This window comes from Mus caroli, unplaced genomic scaffold (genome assembly GCF_978045245.1).
Source record: "Mus caroli unplaced genomic scaffold, Mus_caroli_1 scaffold_4, whole genome shotgun sequence".
Classification (NCBI taxonomy): domain Eukaryota; kingdom Metazoa; phylum Chordata; class Mammalia; order Rodentia; family Muridae; genus Mus; species Mus caroli.
The window spans coordinates 138,560,002-138,581,212 of NW_028227259.1; the positions used below are offsets into that span (position 1 = coordinate 138,560,002).

Consider the following 21,211-nt stretch of genomic DNA (forward strand, 5'->3'; position numbering starts at 1 on the left):
TCTACCACTGAGCCACGCCCCCAGCCCCTCACTGGGGGATTCTAGGCAGGGGCTCTTGCTCTGTTGCCATATTTCCTCACAGGGTGGGAAGGACTCTAGGCAAGGATTCTACCATTCTGAAGTAGTAGGACCACCATGTACTAGCATGTCACAAGTGCATCCTTGACCTCTGAGGGGTTACATCCTGTCCTGGCCTTAGGAGAGAATGGGTATGAATGGCAGGAGAAGAGGAAATGACCTCTGGTGTTTCATATGCACTCCTGGTGACATTCTCAGCCTGCTAAGGTCTGGCTGTAGGAATCTACATAGGGTGAGGAAAGATACACAAATTCCCCTCCCTGTAGAATGTGGGAGGAGTGAGGGCTGAGGTGACTGGCAGCCAGTCCCAGGATTTGGTTCCTATCTCTGTGAGCTCTTCTACCTTCAGCATTGGCCATGGCTGCCTCTTTTAACTCCTTAGAAGCATGGCGGCGACCATGGAGGGGTCACTTGGTGATGGTCATCCTGGGATTCACATTAGCCACGCCTACTAGCTCTCTAAGCAGCGCACTCATAGGATATATTAGGTTCTCCCCTGCATCCCTATAGCAGGATGTTGGGTAGCCTCTCAAGCCAAGGGTATCAGGATGGGACTTCCTTGCCAGGATCATGCTCCGTGATCCAGCTACACGCCCTGCTATAGCATTTCCCCATGTCCCACTGCTTGCCTTCCTTCCTGCCTTTCTGGCTCTCCATGGCCACTGTCTGCTCCTCCAATTTCATAATAATAAGAACTATGTGGCAAGATATTTGATCACACCTCAAACCCCGAGATTGTGTTATTGACTGGAAACACTCATTATTTGTGGTGGTGTGGCCTAGCCTTAGCATACACTTTTAATCCAACAACTTTCTGCTTGAATATTCTTTTTTTTTTTTTCACTGTTTTTTTTTTATTACATATTTTCCTCAATTACATTTCCAATGCTATCCCAAAAGTCCCCCTGCTTGAATATTCTAAACAGGACTAAATAAAGTCAACCATAGGTCAAGAGGCAGAGCAAGCAATCAGTTGACAGGAAGTGAACATAACATAGGATTTTTTTTTTTTTTTTTTTGTTTTTTTCGAGACAGGGTTTCTCTGTGTAGCCCTGGCTGTCCTGGCACTCACTTTGTAGACCAGGCTGGCCTCGAACTCAGAAATCCGCCTGCCTCTGCCTCCCGAGTGCTGGGATTAAAGGCGTGCGCCACCACGCCCGGCACATAGGATTATTAAGAAAAAACCCACAGAGTAAGAGGGAGTCAGGAGGACTGATAGAGGCATAGGCAGTAAAAAGACAATTATTTACTTATTTTTATTTTATGTGCACTGAAGCGATACTTTATTTTGATTTTATGTGCATGTTTTAAAATAATTTTTTAATTAAAGATTTTAATTAAAGATTTATTTATGTATGTGAGTATACTGTTGCTGTCTTCAGACACACCAGAAGAGGGCATCAGATCTCATTACAGATAATTGTGAGCCACCATGTGGTTGCTGGGAATTGAACTCAGGACCTTTGGAAGAGCAGTCAGTGCTCTTACCGCTGAGCCATCTCTCCAGCCCTTATTTTATGTGCACTGATGTTTTGCCTGCATATGTGTCTGTGTGAGGGTCTCAGATCCCCTGGAACTGGTAGCTGGGATTTGAACTCAGGTCCTCCAGAAAACCAGTCAGTGCTCTTAACCACTGAGCCATCTCTTCAGACCCTTTAAGGAGGTCTTTTGAGAAGGTGTGAGAGAGGGGACTCTTGCTGGGATGTGAGCTGAGGACGAAGGCCAGCTGGGTGCTTCCTTTGCCTCTCTGAGCTAGCAGGCTTTCACCTCAGCATCTGGCTCCCAGGTCATCATTGGTAAAATAGAATGATTGAGATTTTGTTAAAACAAAACAAAAACCCAAGAGAGCTGGGCTGATGAATGACTATAGATAGATAGCATTGCTAGTACCAGACAGAACAGACAGCACTGGAGTCCTATGCCTACTGACAGCCAGACTCTAACACCAGACTATAGTCTGGCCCTAGTGCCCAGTTGGATACCCTGGAGCCCATGGGTGGGGTCCAGCCTCTTTCCACTTCCACTGCTGCCCCTCCCCCCCGAAAACTAGACAAGGTCATGACTCTGGAATGCCTAAACTTATATGGGTCTAAACTTACCTTGAAGGCCCTGTCTCTTCGGGGTCTCGTCCACAAGACGGTCCCAGGAGTCCCTCTCTGGGGGTGGGGTGGGGAGAGAAGGCAGGTGAGGAGGGAGCACCTGGGGTCCCAGGTGGCATCGAGGGGGCAAACCCGACAGGGGCAGTGGGGAAATGCCTAGGGTGGGGGATAGGACAGGGGCATCAGGAGGGGATATGGCAAAGACTTGATGCCCTCCCACACCCACCTGTGTCTCCCCCATGCCCAGGTACCTTGAGTGTCCAGAACAGGTTCTTTGACACCGTCAGTGAGCAGTTCGGGTCTAGAAAACATAACCAGTGCCATTTGTGAGGTCTTTCCAAGCACTCCAGGGCTGTGTAGTCTGCACCTCTGGGCCTCAGTGTACAGATCTGTGCAATGGGCTTTCCTATCCATGACCAACATAGAATTATGGTCCTTGCCAGACTGGAGGAGCCATTCTGGAGATTGGAGCTGTTAACAGCTCTGCGCTCTGAGAATTTCTCCAAATCCTGGGCTGGCTGATGCCCTGTTTTGGGCTTCATCCAATCCCTACTGCCTAGCATTGGAACACACAGCATGTATGTGTGGGAAATGATGTGTGGAACTGGGGGGTTACCGGTACTGTAAAAGTACCATAACTTTGGGCACGGGGATTTGAACTCAGCTCCCCAGGGTGCTGTTTTAGTGACTGAGCCACCTCTAGAGCATCTCTCCTGTTTTGTTTTTGTTGCTGAGAGGAGGTATTGTGAACCTGTGGGTCGCAACATCTGCAGGAGGGGTGGGGGGTCACCTGAGACCACTGGAAAACACAGATGTGTACATCGTGATTCATAACAGCAACAACGTTCCAGTTATGAAGTAGCAATGAAAATAATTTTATGGCTGGGGGTCACTGCAGCATGAGAAGCTGCATTGTGGGGTCGCTGCCACTCTGCATCCTCCTGCCTCAGCCTCCCTCTTGCTGCTATATAGTTAGAAACCGCCGCACCCAGTTCTAATTTAGTTTAGAGTCAGCAGGCCACGGTGGCTTGCATCTATAATTCCAGAGCCTTTAGGAGGCTGAGGCAGGAAGATCACTTGGGTCAGCCTGAGCTACACAGTGATTTCCAGAGTATCCTGAGCTAGAAATAGAAAGCACGATCCTATCTTAAAAACAAAACAAAACAAAAGCCCACAAACCCAAATACAGCAAAATCAAAACCATAGTAAATGAAAAAGGAAAGAAGTTTTTGCCATCTTGGAGCTATTTCGAGGTGCTGATGGTGCCCCTCGTGGTTCTGGCTGGTCCTTCTTCTTTTAACTTACTTAAAAAAAAAAAAGATTGTATGGGAGTGCATGTACATGATGGCCATAGCTCACATGTGGAGGTCAGAGTCTCCTTCTACTATGTGGGCCCAGGGACTGAATTCAAGTCATCAGGCCTGGAGGCAAGCACCTTCACCTGCCAAGCCATTTGTGGTTAGTATATGTTTGACCCAGGAAGTGGCACTATTAGGAGGCGTGGCCTTGTTGGAGTAGGTGTGTCACAGTGGGCATGTGCTTTCATACCCTAGTCCTAGCTTCCTGGAAGTGAGTATTCTGCCAGCAACCTTCAAATGAAGATGCAGAACTCTCAGCTCCTCCTGCACCATGCCTGCCTGGACACTGCCATGCTCCCACCTTGATGATAAGAGACTGAAATCTGAACCTGTAAGCCAGTCCCATTTAAACGTTGTCTGTTCACAGCAGTAAAACCCTGAGACACTATCTCACCAGCCCTTTATTGGTTATATTTATTTATTTATTTTGTGTTTGTGTGTGTGTCTGTGTGTGTGGGTGTGTGTCACATGCAGGCCATGACGCATATGTCAAGGTTAGAAGACAATTTTCGAGAGTTAGTTCTCTTCTTCCACAGTTTGGATCTGAGGCAGTGGTTCTCAACTTTCCTAATGCTGTGACCCTTTAATACAGTCCCTGATGTTGTGGTGGTGACCATAACATTATGTTCACTGCAACTTCGCAATTTTGCTATTATTACAAATCATAACGTAAATATCTGTGCTTTTCCACCATCTTAGGCAACCTCTGTGAAAGGGTCTTTTGGAACTCCCACCCCTTCATCTTCCTACCCCACCCCTAACCATGCCTGTGGGGTTGTTACCCACAGGCTGAGAACCACTAATCCAAAGACCACCCCTCAGGTCCATCGAGCTAAAGGACAAACGCCTTCACAGCTGAGTCATCTCTCCAGCCCCACCTTCAAGCCCACGCTCCTTTTAAATTTCTGTTGTGTTTTGAGACAGGAGCTTACTATGTATCCTTGGCTAGCCTGGAACACCCAGCCCAGACCTTACCTCTTGATGACAAACTGGATGCTGTTGCTCGCTTCCAGAATCTTCCGCAGCTTGGCAATCCCAAAGCAGTTGGGTCTCCGAAGAGAGATGCCTTCAGGCAGTCCCAGTACGAACAGCTCCTCCGGGTGCATCAGGAACTTGGAGTAGGGCACCTTGACCGGCTCTGAGGTACCAATGGCTTTGGCTGCGAATACACGGCTGCCGTAAGGCCACCTGGGACCCCCATGCCTGCCCCCATCTCTCTGTGCAAGCTGCAGGTGGCAGGGCTTTAGAGACAGCGCTCAGCTGAACCCAATCGACTTGCCAGAGGAGAGAAAAACACATGTAGTCGGCAGGCAGAATGAGTCCTGCTGTGTCTGGAGGCGTACAGCCCAGGAATGTGAACCCCAAAGCTGCTCTTCACTCAAGCCTTCAGAGCATAGAAGCCCAAGTATTGCTGGGAGGTGACTGCTGCTCTCCCCTCCCCCCACTACTGCCTTCAAAACCCCTGAGCTTCAAAACACAGCCCCATTGGCATGCCAGACCTAGGACGAGCCATGTCTAAAGGTACTCTGCCCCTGAGTAGCTGTACTGGCTAGTTTTGTGTCAACTTGACACAGCTGGAGTTATCACAGAGAAAGGAGCTTCAGTTGAGGAGATGTCTCCATGAGATCTAACTGTAAGGCATTTTCTCAATTAGTGATCAAGGGGGAAAGGCCCCTTGTGGGTGGTGCCATCTCTGGGCTGGTAGTCTTGGTTCTATAAGACAGCAGGCTGAGCAAGCCAGGGGAGGCAAGCCAGTAAAGAACATCCCTCCATGGCCTCTGCATCAGCTCCTGCTTTCTGACCTGCTTGAGTTCCAGTCCTGACTTCCTTTGGTGATGAACAGCAGTATGGAAGTGTAAGCTGAATAAACCCTTTCCTCCCCAACTTGCTTCTTGCTCATGATGTTTGTGCAGGAATAGAAACCCTGACTAAGACAGTAGCCTAATCATGGCTGCAGGCAACTTCTTATTTCCTCATTGTAAAACGGATCTTAGGGTACAAGGGCCATGTAAAGACAGGATGAGAGACAGTGTGAAAAGCCAGCACATGGCAAATTCAAGGAGTCAAAGAAAGCAGGCTTCTTTCATCTTGTCCTCTTTCCTGGACTCTTCATTATTTTACTGCAGGGCTAGGAATGGAATCCAGGGCATTATATGCGCTAAACAAGCACTTCACTGCAGAGCCACGCCCCCAGCCCCTCCCTGGGGGATTCTAGGCAGGGGCTCTACCACTGAGCCACATCCCCAGCCCCTCCCTGGGGGATTCTAGGCAGGGGCTCTACCACTGAGCCACGCCCCCAGCCCCTCCCTGGGGGATTCTAGGCAGGGGCTCTACCACTGAGCCACGCCCCCAGCCCCTCCCTGGGGGATTCTAGGCAGGGGCTCTACCACTGAGCCACGCCCCCAGCTCCTCACTGGGGGATTCTAGGCAGGGGCTCTACCACTGAGCCACGCCCCCAGCTCCTCACTGGGGGATTCTAGGCAGGGGCTCTACCACTGAGCTCCATCTCTACCCCTCACGAGACGATTATATGAATGGGCTCTCAACCTCTGAGCCCCGCCCCTGGTGAGTTCTAAGAAAACACTGTACCACTGAGTCACACCCCCACTCTTCTGGATTGGGGAGAAAGCCATTTCTTGCTGTGAATTTCCAGGAAGGCCTGCAGCTGTCCGCAAGGCCTGTAGCTAAGGTTGACTGAGAGCACACGAGCCGGGGAATGATCTGGAGGAAGAGTGTATGGACCAACAGGCCAGCAGGGTGGGATTCTCGGCCGGAGGCTGTTGCCACGGTGAACTATATGGACCAGTTAGTTAAGTGTACCCATCCTGAAGGTGACTCCCAGCCCTGTCTCTGTCTCTGTTCTAGAGGCCCGCCCCTTTCCGTACTCACCATATTTTGTGTTGAACAGCATCTCCACCTGCTTCCGTAGGGGCCGGATCACATCACCAGGGCTCTCTGGAAGGCAAAGGCAGTGTGCTGAATTTCCTGAGTACAGAAATTTGGTGCTTCACTTACACCCCAGCTCTGGAAGCATCAGAAATGACCTTGTGGTGAGACTTTTAAACGGAACAAAGAAAAAGGCAGCTCTACCCACGCCTGTACTTTTCTGGCTTTTGCATACCTAGTTAGTGGGTACAAAGCAAGCCTGTAATTTGCATCACTGCCACCAGGGGGCAGTAAACACTTCCTAATTACAGGTATCTGACCTATGTCAAGCTGGGTTGTACAAAGTGACCTTCATCTCTGACAAGAGGCTGTTTTATTCTCGGAGCAGACATGCTAGTAATAAACAGGATTACCACATACCCTGTCTTTTGCTCAGGAGAGAGAGGAAATGCAATTTTTCTCAGTGTATCTTCTATACAGAATGCTAGTTTTACATATTGAAGCCTAATATCTTGCTCAGGAAGATGAGGGAACCAACTGAACTTAGACTCCTTCATGGAAGTCAGCTAGATATGTGTATATAAGTCTAAGTTATGGGAGGAGGGTATGGGGGACTTTTGGGATAGCATTGGAAATGTAATTGAGGAAAATACGTAATAAAAAAAAAATCAAAAAAAAAAAAAGTCTAAGCTAAAACTTTATTCTGATGGATGCCTGTCAGTTATAACACAGTCTAGAACTTTCTCCCACCTGGTACACCTCACATGGGTCTCCCAACCTAAATAAATTCAGGGTGATGGAGTAGAAGGGAGGAATTTTCTGGGGCTAGAGTGGATACGGAGAGGGAATCATGGGATACAGGCAGGCCTCACCTTCGGCCGGCCTCTCTTCTGACCACGGTTCTTCACTGGGGCCTTTGTCTGTAAGAAAACAGAGGACGTTAGGAGACACTGTCCAGGAAGCTCAACTGGAGGAGGGAAAGCCAGGCCAGAGAGCCTCAACTCTGAGACAGAGGGGATCGTCTCCAGATGGGACCAGGACACACACGCCTTTCAAACAGAGACTTACAATCTTCCTCTATGGACCCCTGCAGGGACCAGCCTGCAACCACTGTATTCCAGACACCCAGGAGCTCATGGGAGAATAAGAACAGGGCCCATTCTCCTGGTGTGACAGAGAAGTTAACACACCAGGATCCAGTGTGGGGAGGCCCACACCTGTGATCTTAGGAACTCAAGAGTCTGAGGTTGCAGGTTTCTGAGTTCGAGACAAGCCTGAGCTGCACAGTGAGACTATATCCAAACAACAACAATAACAACAACAACAACAACAACAACAAAGCTAAGAGTCTGGAGCACAGCCCAGCAGCTCGGCAACAGTGCATTTGCATAGCATGCACTTGGGCCTTGGGTTCCACTCCTAGCACCAAAAAAATCCATTAAAGACATGAACAGGGTCTCATATATTTCCAGTATAAAGGCTGAAATTGTGGCATAATCCCACATGGGAAGGCCGAGGCAAGAGGATTATGGATTGCAGGATAGCCTGGTCTACGTAGCAAGAAACTGTCTCAAAATCCAAGGCGATGCGCACCAGCTGTGATGGTTAGTTTGAATTGCTGACGCAACCCAAAAAGGGCTTTCCCGCGCAGCGCCATCCCTCCGGCCTCCACTTTTTGATGTTTTGAATGACTAGGGGTTAGACAACCTCAGTAAGGAGTCCCTTAAATCTAATGGGCCTGTGGGCATGTCTGTGGAGGACTGTATTGATTATGTTAATCTAACGTGGGTGGTTAGAGCCAGACTGAAGGGGTGAGGCCACATCCCCTGGGTGCTCAATTGTAAAACAGAGCAAGCCTGGGGAGCAATAAGTGTACATCCATTCTCTCTGCTCTTGACTACAGATGTGGCTGATACTGCTAGAGGCGTCAAGGCTTGGTGGACTCCCTTGCAATGTAACTGGGGCCGGTGGGTCAAATAAACCCTCCCCTCCCCCACACTGCTTTTTATCAATGTATGTGATCACGCCAAAGAAGTAAAACAAGAACACGTGTCGTCCCAGCAACTTGGGGGGCTGAGGGAAGATGAGGCCAGTTCAGGACTAAGTGCCCAACTTAGTGAGGTCCTCTCTCAGAATTCATAAAAAGAAACACACGTACAAGTGTGCACGTACATGCACGCGCACACACACACGCACGCACACACACACACACACACACACACACACACACACACACACACGCATGACTAAGGATGCAGATCAATTGTAGCGCCCTTGCCTGGATGTGCAAGGCCTTGGGTTTGCTACCCAGCACACCTTTAGGCTATCTGTCTAAAGTAAGTGGGGCTGGGGAGATGTCTAAGCGGTTAGGAGCAGTTACGGCTTTACCAGGGGATTAGAGTTCCGGTCTGGGCATGTGTATCAGTGGCCTCAGAACCGTTTGTAACTCCAGCTCCAGAGAGTGTGACATTCATTCTCATCCTTTAACAACTGAAACAACTTTCCAGCTCTCATTCCGTGGAGACAGGCTCTCATACACCTCTGGCTGGTCTTGAATTCTCTATGACTAACGCTGACTCCCTGCTCCTCTTCATTCCCTCCTCCCAGGTGCTGGGGTTATTGCCACCCCCAATGTATGTGATGCTGGGGATGGAACCCGGGGCCTCAGATATGCACAAGCAAGCAACCAGCCAGCCTAGCACATTTGAAAAACAAGTTTTAATTGAATTTAGTTTATTTATTTACATGTCTGTGCGAGGAGGGCATATGCAGGCCACAGAAATCATGTGGTGGCCACAGGACAACTTTCAGGTGTCCATTCTCTCTTTGTATCATGGGAGTCTGAGGGCCTAAACTAAGGCCACAAGCTTGCGTGACAAGGGCTTCTACTGGATGAACTGACTCTAACCCCCATTTTTGGTATTTTGAAACAGGGTCTAATGTAGCCTAGACCTTGCTATGCAGCGAAGGCTGACCTCGAACTTCTGATCTTCCTGTCTCTATCCCGACAAGTGCTGGGATTTAATGCTCCACCATGTTTGTCTTGTTCAGAGAGTTTTATGTCCATGTGTTGATTTTTCACACCCTGTGATGCTAAGCATGGAACCCAGCCCCCTTAAATATGCTACGCTCTCGGTCTGCTAAAGTGCTTCAACCTCTAACAAAGGAACTGACATGTGGACTCAGGGGACCCCATCAGAAACAGCAACACCCCTCCCCCTTTTTATTGTTGAGACTCCACGTTACTCTGGCTACCTGGCTATCCTGGAACTCACTCTGTAGACCAGACTGCCGTTGAACACCTCAAGATCCATCTGTCTCTGCATCCCTAGTGCTGGGATTAAAGGCATGCACCACCACTGCCCAGCTCCAAGCATCTAATCAAGTGCAAATATTTCAAAATTCAAGACACATCCCAAGTCACAGGGATGGATGGTTCCATGCACCCCATGTGTGTTGAGTCTTCTCCAACAAAGACAAGGACTTCCTGACCCACCTGTCCCTCCCTGTGGCTCCCCAGGGTGGCAGGTCCCCAGTATGGCCAGCCCCAGCCCACCTCTTACCAGCTGGCATTTCCATCCCATAACCGGAATCCTCTGAGGGCAGATGCCCAGGTAGCGAGTCAGTCATCTCCTCAGAGGTAGGTGAAGGATCTAAAAGGAAACTCTGAATGATGCGGGCGTCTTTTACATGTCCTGACTACCATGGTCCCTTAGAGGTCCTAATGGGCCAGCCAAGCAGGTCTACAGGTCACGATTCTAAAAGAGTTCTATGCAGTCAAGAGATGGAACAGCCTGTGACCTGGTGACTTGGGTTCTCAGGAAGGTGAAGTAGCAGGACTGAAAGCTTTAGGGTCTTCCTGGGCTACAGAGCGGGTTCAGGGATCAGATCCTATCTCAAAAAGTGAGAAGGGGGCGTGGCTCAGTGGTAGAGCTCCTGCCTAGAATCCCCCAGGGAGGGGCTGGGGGCGTGGCTCAGTGGTAGAGCCCCTGCCTAGAATCCCCCAGTGAGGGGCTGAGGGCGTGGCTCAGTGGGAGAGAACCCTGCCTAGAATCCCCCAGGGAGGGGCTGGGGGCGTGGCTCAGTGGTAGAGCACCTGCCTAGAATCCCCCAGTGAGGGGCTGGGGGCGTGGCTCAGTGGTAGAGCCCCTGCCTAGAATCCCCCAGGGAGGGGCTGGGGACGTGGCTCAGTGGTAGAGCCCCTGCCTAGAATCTCCCAGGGAGGGGCTGGGGCCATGGCTCAGTGGCAAAGCACTTGGCCTGATGGTATAAGCACTGGGCAGCAGAGCAGCACAGCTTCTGCCAACATGTCTGGCCATGAACAGGAACAGAAACACCGACAGTCCTTTGATGTAGGTCTCTTACCTGAGACAGTAACCTGAATAATGTCCAGCTCCTCTGGCTCGATTTTGATGGGCCTCAACATTCCTATCTCTCCTGAGGTTCCTGCAAAGAGGACAAGAAGGACCTAGTCAGGCAGGGGCATGAACATGTCCATACAGAGGCAAGGCTTTCCAGAATATTCTCATGTCTGCGAACTGACAGTGAACAACTAAGAAAAGTCAATGGACCCTTGGCTCCTGCCCTGACCAGGAAGGGCCAGATGAGCCCTCGGAAAACCCAAGCCAAGCCAGGTTCCTCTACTGTAAAGAGCTTACCGGTCCATGGGGGGAAGACGGAGTGTTTATCTACAGACCCAGGGTAGGCAGGAGTGATGCAGGGTTAGGGAGAGTTCCCAGCATGCTCTGCTGCTTGCAATGTGATTCTTGCGGCAGGGGCATGGCCACGGGTAGAGAACTATCCCGATTACTGTGAATTCACAGCCTGGGCTAGTTCCTGCCTGGCTGTCAGTTGGGGACTGGTGGCCACAGAATATACACAAGGGAGTGCTGCAGCTTCTCACCTGGCCCACAGTCTTCAGAGACGCTGCTCATGTCTGACCTGAGAAAAAGGAAGGAGCAAATGACCCAGTGTCTGTCCATCTTGTCCTGAGCCACTCTGCCCAGGACACTTCTGCCCACATTTCAATCAAAAACAAAAAACAAAAACCAGCCCCCAAATCTGAGGGTTGCAGACCCCATTTTGACCTCAGAACCTGAGAGACAGACTCAGGAGGACTACTTCGAGTTCAAGAGAGTCGGTCTCAGAAAACCCAACTAAGGGACTGGAGAGCGGGCTCAGCAGTTAAAGGCTTACTGCTCTTGCAGAGGAACCAAATGTGGTTCCCAGCACCCACATGGTGGGCTCACAACATCTGTAACTCCAGCTCTGGTGTGCCCTATGCCCTCTTCTGGTGGTCTTGGGCATCTGCACTCAAAGGGTGTATATACAGACACCACACACACATACACACATATACACATAAAAATCATCTTAAACCAGGCATGCTGGCTCAGGCCTTTAATCCCCACACTTGGGAAGCAGAGGCAGGTGGATCTCTGGGATGCAGAGATCACAGCCAAGTCCACATAGGAAGTTCCAGGACAGCCAGAGCTATATACTGAGAACCGGACTCAAAAAAACATCAAAAATAATAAGAACACAAGCATCCTGAACCCTATGCTTTCCGAGAATGGGCTCACTACCCTACATTAGCATCAGGCACCAGCTTCCGAAGGCCCTGGCTCCTCTGGCCATGTTCTCACTCTCATCTCCATCTTCTGGGCCAGCTGAGCCATGCCCCCAGCCCCTCCCTGGGGGATTCTAGGCCGGTGCTCTACCACTGAGCCACGCCCCCAGCCCCTCCCTGGGGGATTCTAGGCAGGGGCTCTACCACTGAGCCATGCCCCCAGCCCCTCACTGGGGGATTCTAGGCCGGTGCTCTACCACTGAGCCACGCCCCCAGCCCCTCCCTGGGGGATTCTAGGCCTGTGTTCTACTGCTGAACCATACCTGCAGTATACATGGTCAGATCTTGTCCCTCTCAGTTCACAGCCTGGGTTGGGGATTAGGGCCAGTGGGATGTACACAGGGACAAGCAGTGTGGGGAACCAAGGAAGGTTCCCAAGATGACTGACACCTGAAATATCTAGTCCTCCATGTTCTCTTGCCCCACTTTGTCTCTCACTGGCCTGGAAGACCTGTACTTGGAGTTCTTGTGTGGAAACCAAGTGCCTGAGTGGTATGACAGGGACCAGCCAGGCCTCAGCCTTTCCTATACTGTGCAGAACACAGGCCTAACCCAGAGCAGAGGAGGGCCCTTACCAAGCAGTCCCAGCCAGGTCCAGCATGCTGTCCCTACAGACTTCTGTGGAAGTGTCTTCTGGTGGGCTAGCTGGCTCCAGCTTCATGGGGTCTTTGGTAAACTTGTTCCCTGTGGGAAGAGTTGGGCTTTAAAATGATGGCTCTTCAGCCAAATGTGGTGGCAACCTACCCACAATCCCAATATTCAGGAGCCTAAGGATGGAGGACTACTGTGAGATCAGAGCTAGCTTGGGCTGTGAACCCCTAAAGATAGGGCCTCTCTGGTTGGTAGGAAACACCTGGGCAGTGGTTTCTACAGGACATTTCTCAGGCACTCCTGCGAGGGTGCCTGTGCATTTGATCTCTTCTTTGGGGCTCTGTCTGAAACAGTCAGGAATTCATCTGTCTATACCCTGCCCTTATCTGGAAGGATGTCTCTGCCCTCTACCAGGACATGGTAATGTTAGAGCCTCATGAGAAAGGCTGCACCCGCCCCCCACCCCCAACCAGGTTTGCCCCATAGGGTCATTTTCTTGTTTAATAAAACCAAAACCTAGAAGGCAGGTATTGCCTTTGGGAAAAAAAAAAAAAAAAAAAGAACAAACAAAAAATAGGGTTTCTCTGGGTAGCCCTGGCTGTCCTGGAACTTGTTCTGTGGACCAGGCTGGTCTCAAATTCAGTGATCCTCCTGCCTCTGCCTCCCAAGTGCTATGGTTAAAGGCACCACTGCCCAGCTACCTAGTTCTATGTCACAGATGGGGAAACTGAGGCCTACAGACAATGCCCAAGGCTAGAAAGCTGCTGGGTGAATGGGGCTCAGGCGCATCATGTCCCGAGAATCTGTGCAGCTTTTGGTGGCTGAGGCACACAATCGATATCTTCCCTCTCTAAGGTGTGCCCTGCCAGCATGGCAGAGGCTTTGGAACCACACATCTATGGGGAACACCAAAGCCTCGCTTCTCTTGCACCTTAGTTGCTTTATCTATCTGTGGAAGTGGGATCAGACTTGTGTCTGCCCGTGGCTGAGGGTGAATACAAGGTGAATACAATACGGATGCCTGAAATCTCAGAAAACCTGAATGTGGAGCCCCAGCCTTCACGGAAAAACAGTGACTTATACTCATAATGGAGATTAGGAGGGCGGTGACACAAAACACCATCATGAGCAATCTGTCCCCCAAAAGAATAACATAAGAGACTGACTGTGGAAGGCAACACCCACTGTTAACTTCTGGACTCCACATGGGTAAACACACACACACACACAAACACACACACACACAAGGGCACATGCTTGCATACACACACAAGGACACACACAAATACACACAAGGTCACACACACACACACACACACACACACACACACACACAATCAACATAAACAAAAAACAAGGTAGTTCTGAAAGGAACCTGGCTGTGTGTTTAGCAAATGGTATTACTGTTTTCTCTAAGGAGACTCTAAACTCTGGACGGTTCCTAGTCTATCAGTCATCGGAATCCCAGAGACCACATAAAAGCCCAAGACATAGAAGAGGACTCAAGGTAACAGGGTTAGCCCAACTCCAGAACACACCCGCTGGTACCCACTTACCTGTGAAAATGCGCTCATCGAACATTCTGGGAAGAGAGAAGAGAGAGCATGAGAAAGGTGCAGGCTTTTCCCGTCCGAGATGCCACAGGTGCCACCAGTGTGGCTCTCAGAGCCATGGACCAGGACACGGGGGGTTGATTACCCATGCAGGCAAGAGCTGGGGAGTGACCGTTCATCTTGCTAACCTGATGTGACTCAGAATGGCCACTGAAACAAACCACTGGACAAGTCCATGAAGGGGTCTCTAGATTAGGTTGATTGAGGAGGGAATATCTACCCTAAATGTGGGTGGCACATCCGATGGGCTGGGATCCTGGACTGAATCAAAAGAAAGACAGACAGCTGTGGGTCCTACGCTTTCTGGCTGGGAATGCACGGTGAGTGACCTGCCACCTCACGTTCCCCCTGCCCACCTTCCCACCACTGTGGACTGCACCTGCAAACTGTGAGCCTAAGTAAGCTTTTCCTCTGTAAGTAGCTTTTGTCGAGGGTTCTGTCATAGCAACAAGGAAATATAACTATTACAGAGGGACTCTGAAATCTCAGTATGTAAAAGTTTCTGTTTAGCCAGGGATGGCACGGCCCATGACCTATCTGATCATTATGCAAACAAGAGGCCAGCTCGAAACGCTATTTTGCGGCAGTGGGACAACTCAAGCTCCTGTCCTGTTACTACTCCAGCCATGAAAGACCTGTACAGGTTTTCTGTTGTTCTGTTTTGTTTTTTGTGAGGCAGGGTCTCATGGAGCCCAGGCTGACCTTGAACCCCCTTTGTAGCCCAAGATGACCTTGGATTCCTGATCCCCCTCCCGTGCTGGAATTACAGGCCTGTTTACACTATGCCTGGATTCTGAGTGCTGGGGATGGAATCCAGGGCTTTGTGGATGCCAGGCAGGTGCTCTGACCACTGAACCACACCACCATCCCTTACCTGCTCATTAAGCCCCTGTTATATACCCATGTTTCTAAGGGCCAGGCTCAGCAAAAAGCAACTCGGAGCCACTGGACAGATCATAGTCACGGAAGCTGACCTGAGGACCCCTTCAGGGGCAGCCTCAGAAGGTAGAAGGCCCAAGCAAGGGCAGGCCCTTGTAGTGATATGCTTGCTCATCCATGCAGGCTTCTGCCTCATGGGAGCCACAGAGACCTTGGACCCTGTGAAAAGGTCAGGTCACTGATGGACTGGCTGCAGGGGAAGAGGCCCAGGGATGGCTTAAGGTCCAAAACCTCTAAAGCCGAGGCCAAGAAGGACAGCATGGAGGTACCCACTCACCTGTAATCCCAGCATTTGGGAGGCTGAGGCAGGAGGACCTTGAGGTCCAGCCATGGGCTATGTATTGAAACCTTGTCTCAAAAACCTAACAACAATAGTTTCTCTCTCTCTCTCTCTTTTCCGTCTGGGTTTTCTTTCTTTCCTTTTTCTTTTCCTTTTTTGGGGTTTTTTGTTTTTGTTTTTTGAGTCAGGGTTTCTCTGTGTAGCCCTGGCTGTCCTGGAACTCACTCTGTAGACCAGGCTGGCCTCGAACTCAGAAATCCGCCTACCTCTGCCTCCCAAGTGCTGGGATTAATGGCGTGCACCACCACGCCCAGCTTCTTCTGGGTTTTCTAGACAGTGTTTCTCTGTGTTGCTCTGGCTGGTCTTGAACTCAAACATCCACCTGCACCTACCTCCTGAGTGCTGGAATCAAAGGTGTGTGCTGCTACCGCCACATGGCTTAACAACAAAGTGGGCCCTCTGAGGAGCGAGCTGCCCACAGGAGACTGGCCTGTGGACCTGTCTGTGAGGAATCTTATAAACAGATGCTCAGCCCACTGTGGGCGGTGCCCTCAATGGGCGTGGCCCTGGGCTGTGTAAGAGAGCCCAGTGCTAGCAATGGCTGAGGCAGAGAGTGAGTTAGTGAGCAACATTCCTCCAAGATATCTGCAGAGTTCCTGCCAGCTTTCCTCAAAGAGGGACTGGGACCCGGAAGCGGAAATAAACCCTTTCCCCGCCCCAAAGTTGCTTCCCTTCATTCGTTGTGTTTATCACAGGGATGACAGGATGAAACTGGGACAGGGGGATGAGTGTATAAATGGTGTGTGTGTGTGTGTGTGTGTGAGAGAGAGAGAGAGAGAGACAGACAGACAGACACTAGGATCAGAGTGCCTGATCTGAATGTGTGGAAATGTCACAAAACCGATTATTTTAGCCAACCTGTCTGACATAACTTAGGAAGCCATAGAGAATGTAGAGCAAAGAAATGCAGACCTGTAATCCCAGTGCTTAGACGGTGGAAAAAGAAGACTCAGAAATCCAAGGTCATCCTGGGCTACACAGTACACAGACCATGCATGTCTTAAAAAAAAAAAACAAAAAACCCAGAAAACAAAACAAAAGATCCCCAAACCAAAACAGCCAGCAGTGGTGTTGCACGCCTTTGATTCCAGCACAAGGGAGGCAAAGGCAGGCAGATCTGATAAGTTTGAGGCCAGCCTGGCCTACGTATTAAGTTCCAGCCAGAACTACAGAGGGAAACCTTCTCTCCAAAACAAACAAATTAAAATAAAATGAAACAAACAAACAAAAAAGCCAGTAAGGGTAGACTAAGTTGGGTGTCTGAATTAAGCTCAGGGCATGAACATGGCTTCCTGTTCTTCCTCTGAGATACCAAGGGTTCCTTGCTCTTCCCCGAGCTCTGGGAGCTCATACACACATCTGGATACCACAAGGCCTGAAGCAGTCGGAGAGCAATGCTGGTGGCAGGGAACTAGCTTCCTGTCGGGGCCCTGCTTCCCCTCTCAGCCCCACCCACTGACCCAGCGGCTGCAGAATTAACAAGGCGACCATTCTTTAGGAAGTAAGGAGTTGGGGGGAGGTACAGTCCGACTAGGAGGGGTTTCATATCATTTTCCGCAGGAAAAAAAAAAAACCAAATGTCCTCATAGGGTGTCCAGGCTGGAAGACACACTTCACTGACTTAGGGTCTCAAAGCAGTCCCGAGCTCTAGAATCATCTGCTCCTTCTTTTTGCTTTTGTGGTTCTGAGGATGAAAAATCCAGTCCTTCATGTATGTTAGGCAGGGGCTCTACCACTGAGCCACGCACCCAGCCGCTCATTGGGGGATTCTAGGCAGGGGCTCTACCACTGAGCCACGCCCCCAGCCCGGCCCTGGGGGATTCTAGGCAGGGGCTCTACCACCGAGCCACGCCCCCAGCCCCTCATTGGGGGATTCTAGGCAGGGGCTCTACCACTGAGCCACGCCCCCAGCCCCTCCCTGGGGGATTCTAGGCAGGGGCTCTACCACTGAGCCACGCCCCCAGCCCCTCACTGGGGGATTCTAGGCAGGGGCTCTACCACTGAGCCACGCCCCCAGCCCCTCACTGGGGGATTCTAGGCAGGGGCTCTACCACCGAGCCACGCCCCCAGCCCCTCCCTGGGGGATTCTAGGCAGGTGCTCTATCACTGAGCCATGCTCCCAGCCCCTCACTGGGGGATTCTAGGAAGCCTTTCTTTCATAGAACAGAGCCAATTCATACCTCTTGATAATGAAGTGAATGCTGTGTCGCTCCTCCAGAATCCTCTTCAGCTTCGGCACTCCGTAAGTACAGGGTCGCTTGAAGGGGATCTTGTCTGGAATACCCACAATTTCCACAGCCTCGGGGTCACAGGCAATCTTCCTATAGGGCACAGGGACCATGTGGTCCAGGCCCAGGGCTTCCGCTGGAAGGGTAAGAACAAGGGTGAATGCAAGGGACAAGTCACAGTGGATACGGTATCGGCCACAGTCTAACACTGTTGGCTGCGTGTGCTTCTTTCAACTTTTTTAGACAAAGTCCTGGCTGACTCAGAACTCACTGTGTAGACCAGGTTAGCCTCAAGCTCAGAGATTTGTCTTGCTCCCCAAATGTAGGCATTAAAGAACAGTGTCCCCCAGCTACATACACACACAAACACACACACAAATACACACAGGGTTTCTCTGGGTAGTCCTGGCTATCCTGTAAGTTACTCTATATACAAGGCATACAAGGCTAACCTCAAACTGTCTTCTGAGTGCCACCACAGCCTGGCCCAGCATCCTTTTTCAAACACTTTAGAAGGTTCACTATTTATTTATTGGGAGTCATGGCTAAGGGCCACAGCCTGAGTGTGGAGGTCAGAGGACAACTTGCAAGAGTCGGTTCTCTCCTTCCATCATGTGGGTTCCAGAGCAAGAGGCTTAGCCGCAAGCACCTGTACCAATTGAGCCAATTGAGCTTCCCTTCCTGTTCCTCATTAAGACAGGGCCCTGCTCTATATCCCAGACTGGCATCAAATTCACAGCAGTCCTCCAGGCTCGGCCTTCAAGCATTGGGCTTACAGACCAGGCACACCATCACGCCAAGCTCCGAATATTGCTTGCTTTCTTTGGGCATGCCAGTCCTTCCTTGGGGCTGGGTGTTGTAGCCCAGAGCTGCCCTTCAGCCACTGGGCCAAGTCAGGGCTGGGCACAAGCATCCAGGCTGCTTCAGGAACAGCTCATTGTTTTTCTTGTGACATGTCCCAGGTCTGTCTGTTGGCAGCGTTGGCAGCCAGCTCTACACTGTGAAGTCACACTTAGCTCGTTGTCACATTAAACCCTGGAAATCTCAGCAGCTGTCAAGTCATTTCTCCCCCACCCCCCACCTCCTGTCTGGGGAGCCACCCTCCCTGCCTTCAGGGTTTGGGCAGTGGCTCTGTGGAGGTCATGCGCACTCCTGGCCATGCAGGGGCAGCCTCAAAAAACGTTTTGTCCTGATATGGGGGGAGGGGGGTATTCTCTCTGAACTCAGGATTCTCCCAAGAGCTGGGACCACAGGCGTGCACCACCGTGCCTGGTTTGTATGATGCTAGGGATGGAACCCAGGGCTTCATGCCTGCTAAGCAAGCACAAGAGAGCCATATCCCAACCTCTTTTAGCTTTCCTGACAGTATCTTCTTTTATAGCCCAGGCAGCCTGGACATCTTAATCCTCAGCCTCTAGAAAGAGTAGGATTCCAAGTGTGTACCACCATGCCTGGTGTCTGTCTGTCTGTCTCTGTCTACCATAAGCAACCCACCCCGTCACTGGCCCATCACAAGCATATTTAGTAGCCAGAAAGATAGCACCAGGCCTGGTGCTGAAGCCCAGCCGATGTCAGCTCTGACCTAGGCCTCCTTGTCTTGCACATACCCAGAGCTTCCCCATGCCACATCCTTAAAGCCCAGGAGGGTTCACCTGGTTGCGTCAGGAGACTCCTGGACAGACAGCCAACGAGGTCACCCCAGACCCTATGCAGAAGGCCCAGACCACCAGTCCCAGCTCACCCAGTAAGGACATCATCTCAGGAAGGCACCTGATTCTCTAGCCTGAGACCTGAGCCTCCTCAAAGCTACCTTTGCATCCTCAGAAAGCACTGTGGACTCCTGACCCCTCATGCCAACTGCTGCAGGCAGCCATAGCCAGGTTCTCACAGTTGCATGCACTTGCACACAAGGGCCCACAACCGTATGATCTTGCACATAAATGCCCACAGCTACATGCACTTGCATACGAGCACACACGGCTGTACCTATCTGTTGAGGACATAAAAGTCCTTAGATCCCTAGGGAAACCAGGAATGTAAACACATAGGGGCCTCTTCTCAGCGGAGGAGATAAAATACCTGGTTTCCCGCCCAGACCTCAGAGTGAATTTTGTTAATGAGTGGGAGACCTTTGTCTATAGAGGCAGACCAAATCCCCCAGAATAATTATCCCAGACTCTTCCCTCCTTAGACCATTACCCATCCTTAGAGGAGATGTCACATGGACTTTATGGCCTGCTGACCTCTGTGCTATCTGTCAGAGACCACACTAGATTCTAGGCCTCTTGGCTGTAGAACCAGCCCTCAGGGTCACATGTACTTTGTAAAAAGAGTTTCTATGCAGTCACACCTTAAGCTTTATTATGCCTCAATCGGACTGACTGGCATGGTTGTTGCCTGGAAACCTTTTCCCGAATTGTAGTATGTTTTACATATGCTGACAACGAACCGAACCGTCTGGCATTAGACTCCCTGAAATCTACTTCAGGCTGACAAAGTCAGCCTGCACTGGGTTCTCATTCTCATCTCTCGACAGGTTTGCTTCCCTCTCTGACACCTCAGGGACCCCCTGAGTCCACTGCTGTATGCACCTGCATGCACATGTCCACTGATGCATGCATCTGCATACCCAAGTCCTTTAGGCATTGGTTGCTGTAGCCCTTGGACACAAGGGTATCCATCCTCACACCTATCACTTTGTGTCTCAAGATTTACTGAGTGTGGTGTTCTGTCCCTAGAACAAACTCCTAAATAGTTTACAAAACTCAGCTTTTGGGTCATCTACAGAGTTTACCTCCCCGAAGTTTAAAAGACCTGTCACTTAGAGCACATTAAATCAGGCAAAAAAGCAGGAAGCCCAGACGGTAGTGAATACCTGGGAATCCTAGCACTGGGGAGACGGAGGCAGGAGGATGGCTATGAATTCAAAGCCAGCCTGGACTATAGAAGATAAATCTGTGTAAAAAAAAAAAAAACAAATGAAGGAGCCGGGGATATGACTCAGGAAGTGCTTGTCTAGCATGCACAAAGCCCCGATTCCATCCTCAGCACTGAACAAAAGTGGGTATGGTGGTGCAAACCTGTAATGGGCGGCTCAGGAAGTGGAGGCAGGCGGTCAGAGGCTCAGGGTCATCCTTGGCTACTCTGGGAGTTTAAAGGCAGCCAGGGAAAATGAGACCCTGTCTCTAAATAAATAAGTAATACATATTGAAAGAAAGAAAAGGGAAGGAAGGAAAGAAGGTAGGTAGGTAAATAAATTAGCCATGTATATAATCCAGTATTTGATGTGCTGAGGTAGTTTGGCCTAAATAGAGATTTCCAGGCTAGCCTCAGTTAGGGAGTAAGAGCGTGCCTCCAAAAATCCAAAAGAGGGGAGGAGAGATGGTCTGGTGGGAAAAGGTGCTTCACTGCCATCCCAACCTGACTAGGTCCCTGGAACACACATGGAAC

The 21,211-nt window shown here is 50.5% G+C and overlaps 1 protein-coding gene across 13 annotated transcripts in view; it reads right to left on the reverse strand.

Moving 5' to 3' along the window:
• Positions 1–21,211, reverse strand: part of Gtf2ird1 (GTF2I repeat domain containing 1) — a 102,618-nt gene that overhangs the window by 23,056 nt on the left and 58,351 nt on the right. For 6 of the 13 annotated variants that reach the window (XM_085837240.1, XM_085837242.1, XM_085837241.1 and 3 more), the window contains exons 9-19: positions 17,714–17,897; positions 14,198–14,223; positions 12,626–12,734; positions 11,325–11,362; positions 10,787–10,867; positions 9,985–10,074; positions 7,294–7,341; positions 6,425–6,490; positions 4,511–4,694; positions 2,429–2,478; positions 2,178–2,333 (exon numbers count right to left, since the gene is read on the reverse strand). In XM_085837240.1, coding sequence (XP_085693366.1) covers positions 2,178–2,333; positions 2,429–2,478; positions 4,511–4,694; positions 6,425–6,490; positions 7,294–7,341; positions 9,985–10,074; positions 10,787–10,867; positions 11,325–11,362; positions 12,626–12,734; positions 14,198–14,223; positions 17,714–17,897 — 1,032 coding nt within the window. The remainder of the gene's footprint in view (positions 1–2,177; positions 2,334–2,428; positions 2,479–4,510; positions 4,695–6,424; positions 6,491–7,293; positions 7,342–9,984; positions 10,075–10,786; positions 10,868–11,324; positions 11,363–12,625; positions 12,735–14,197; positions 14,224–17,713; positions 17,898–21,211) is intronic. The other 7 variants (XM_085837250.1, XM_085837247.1, XM_085837248.1 and 4 more) reach the window with 2 other exon arrangements.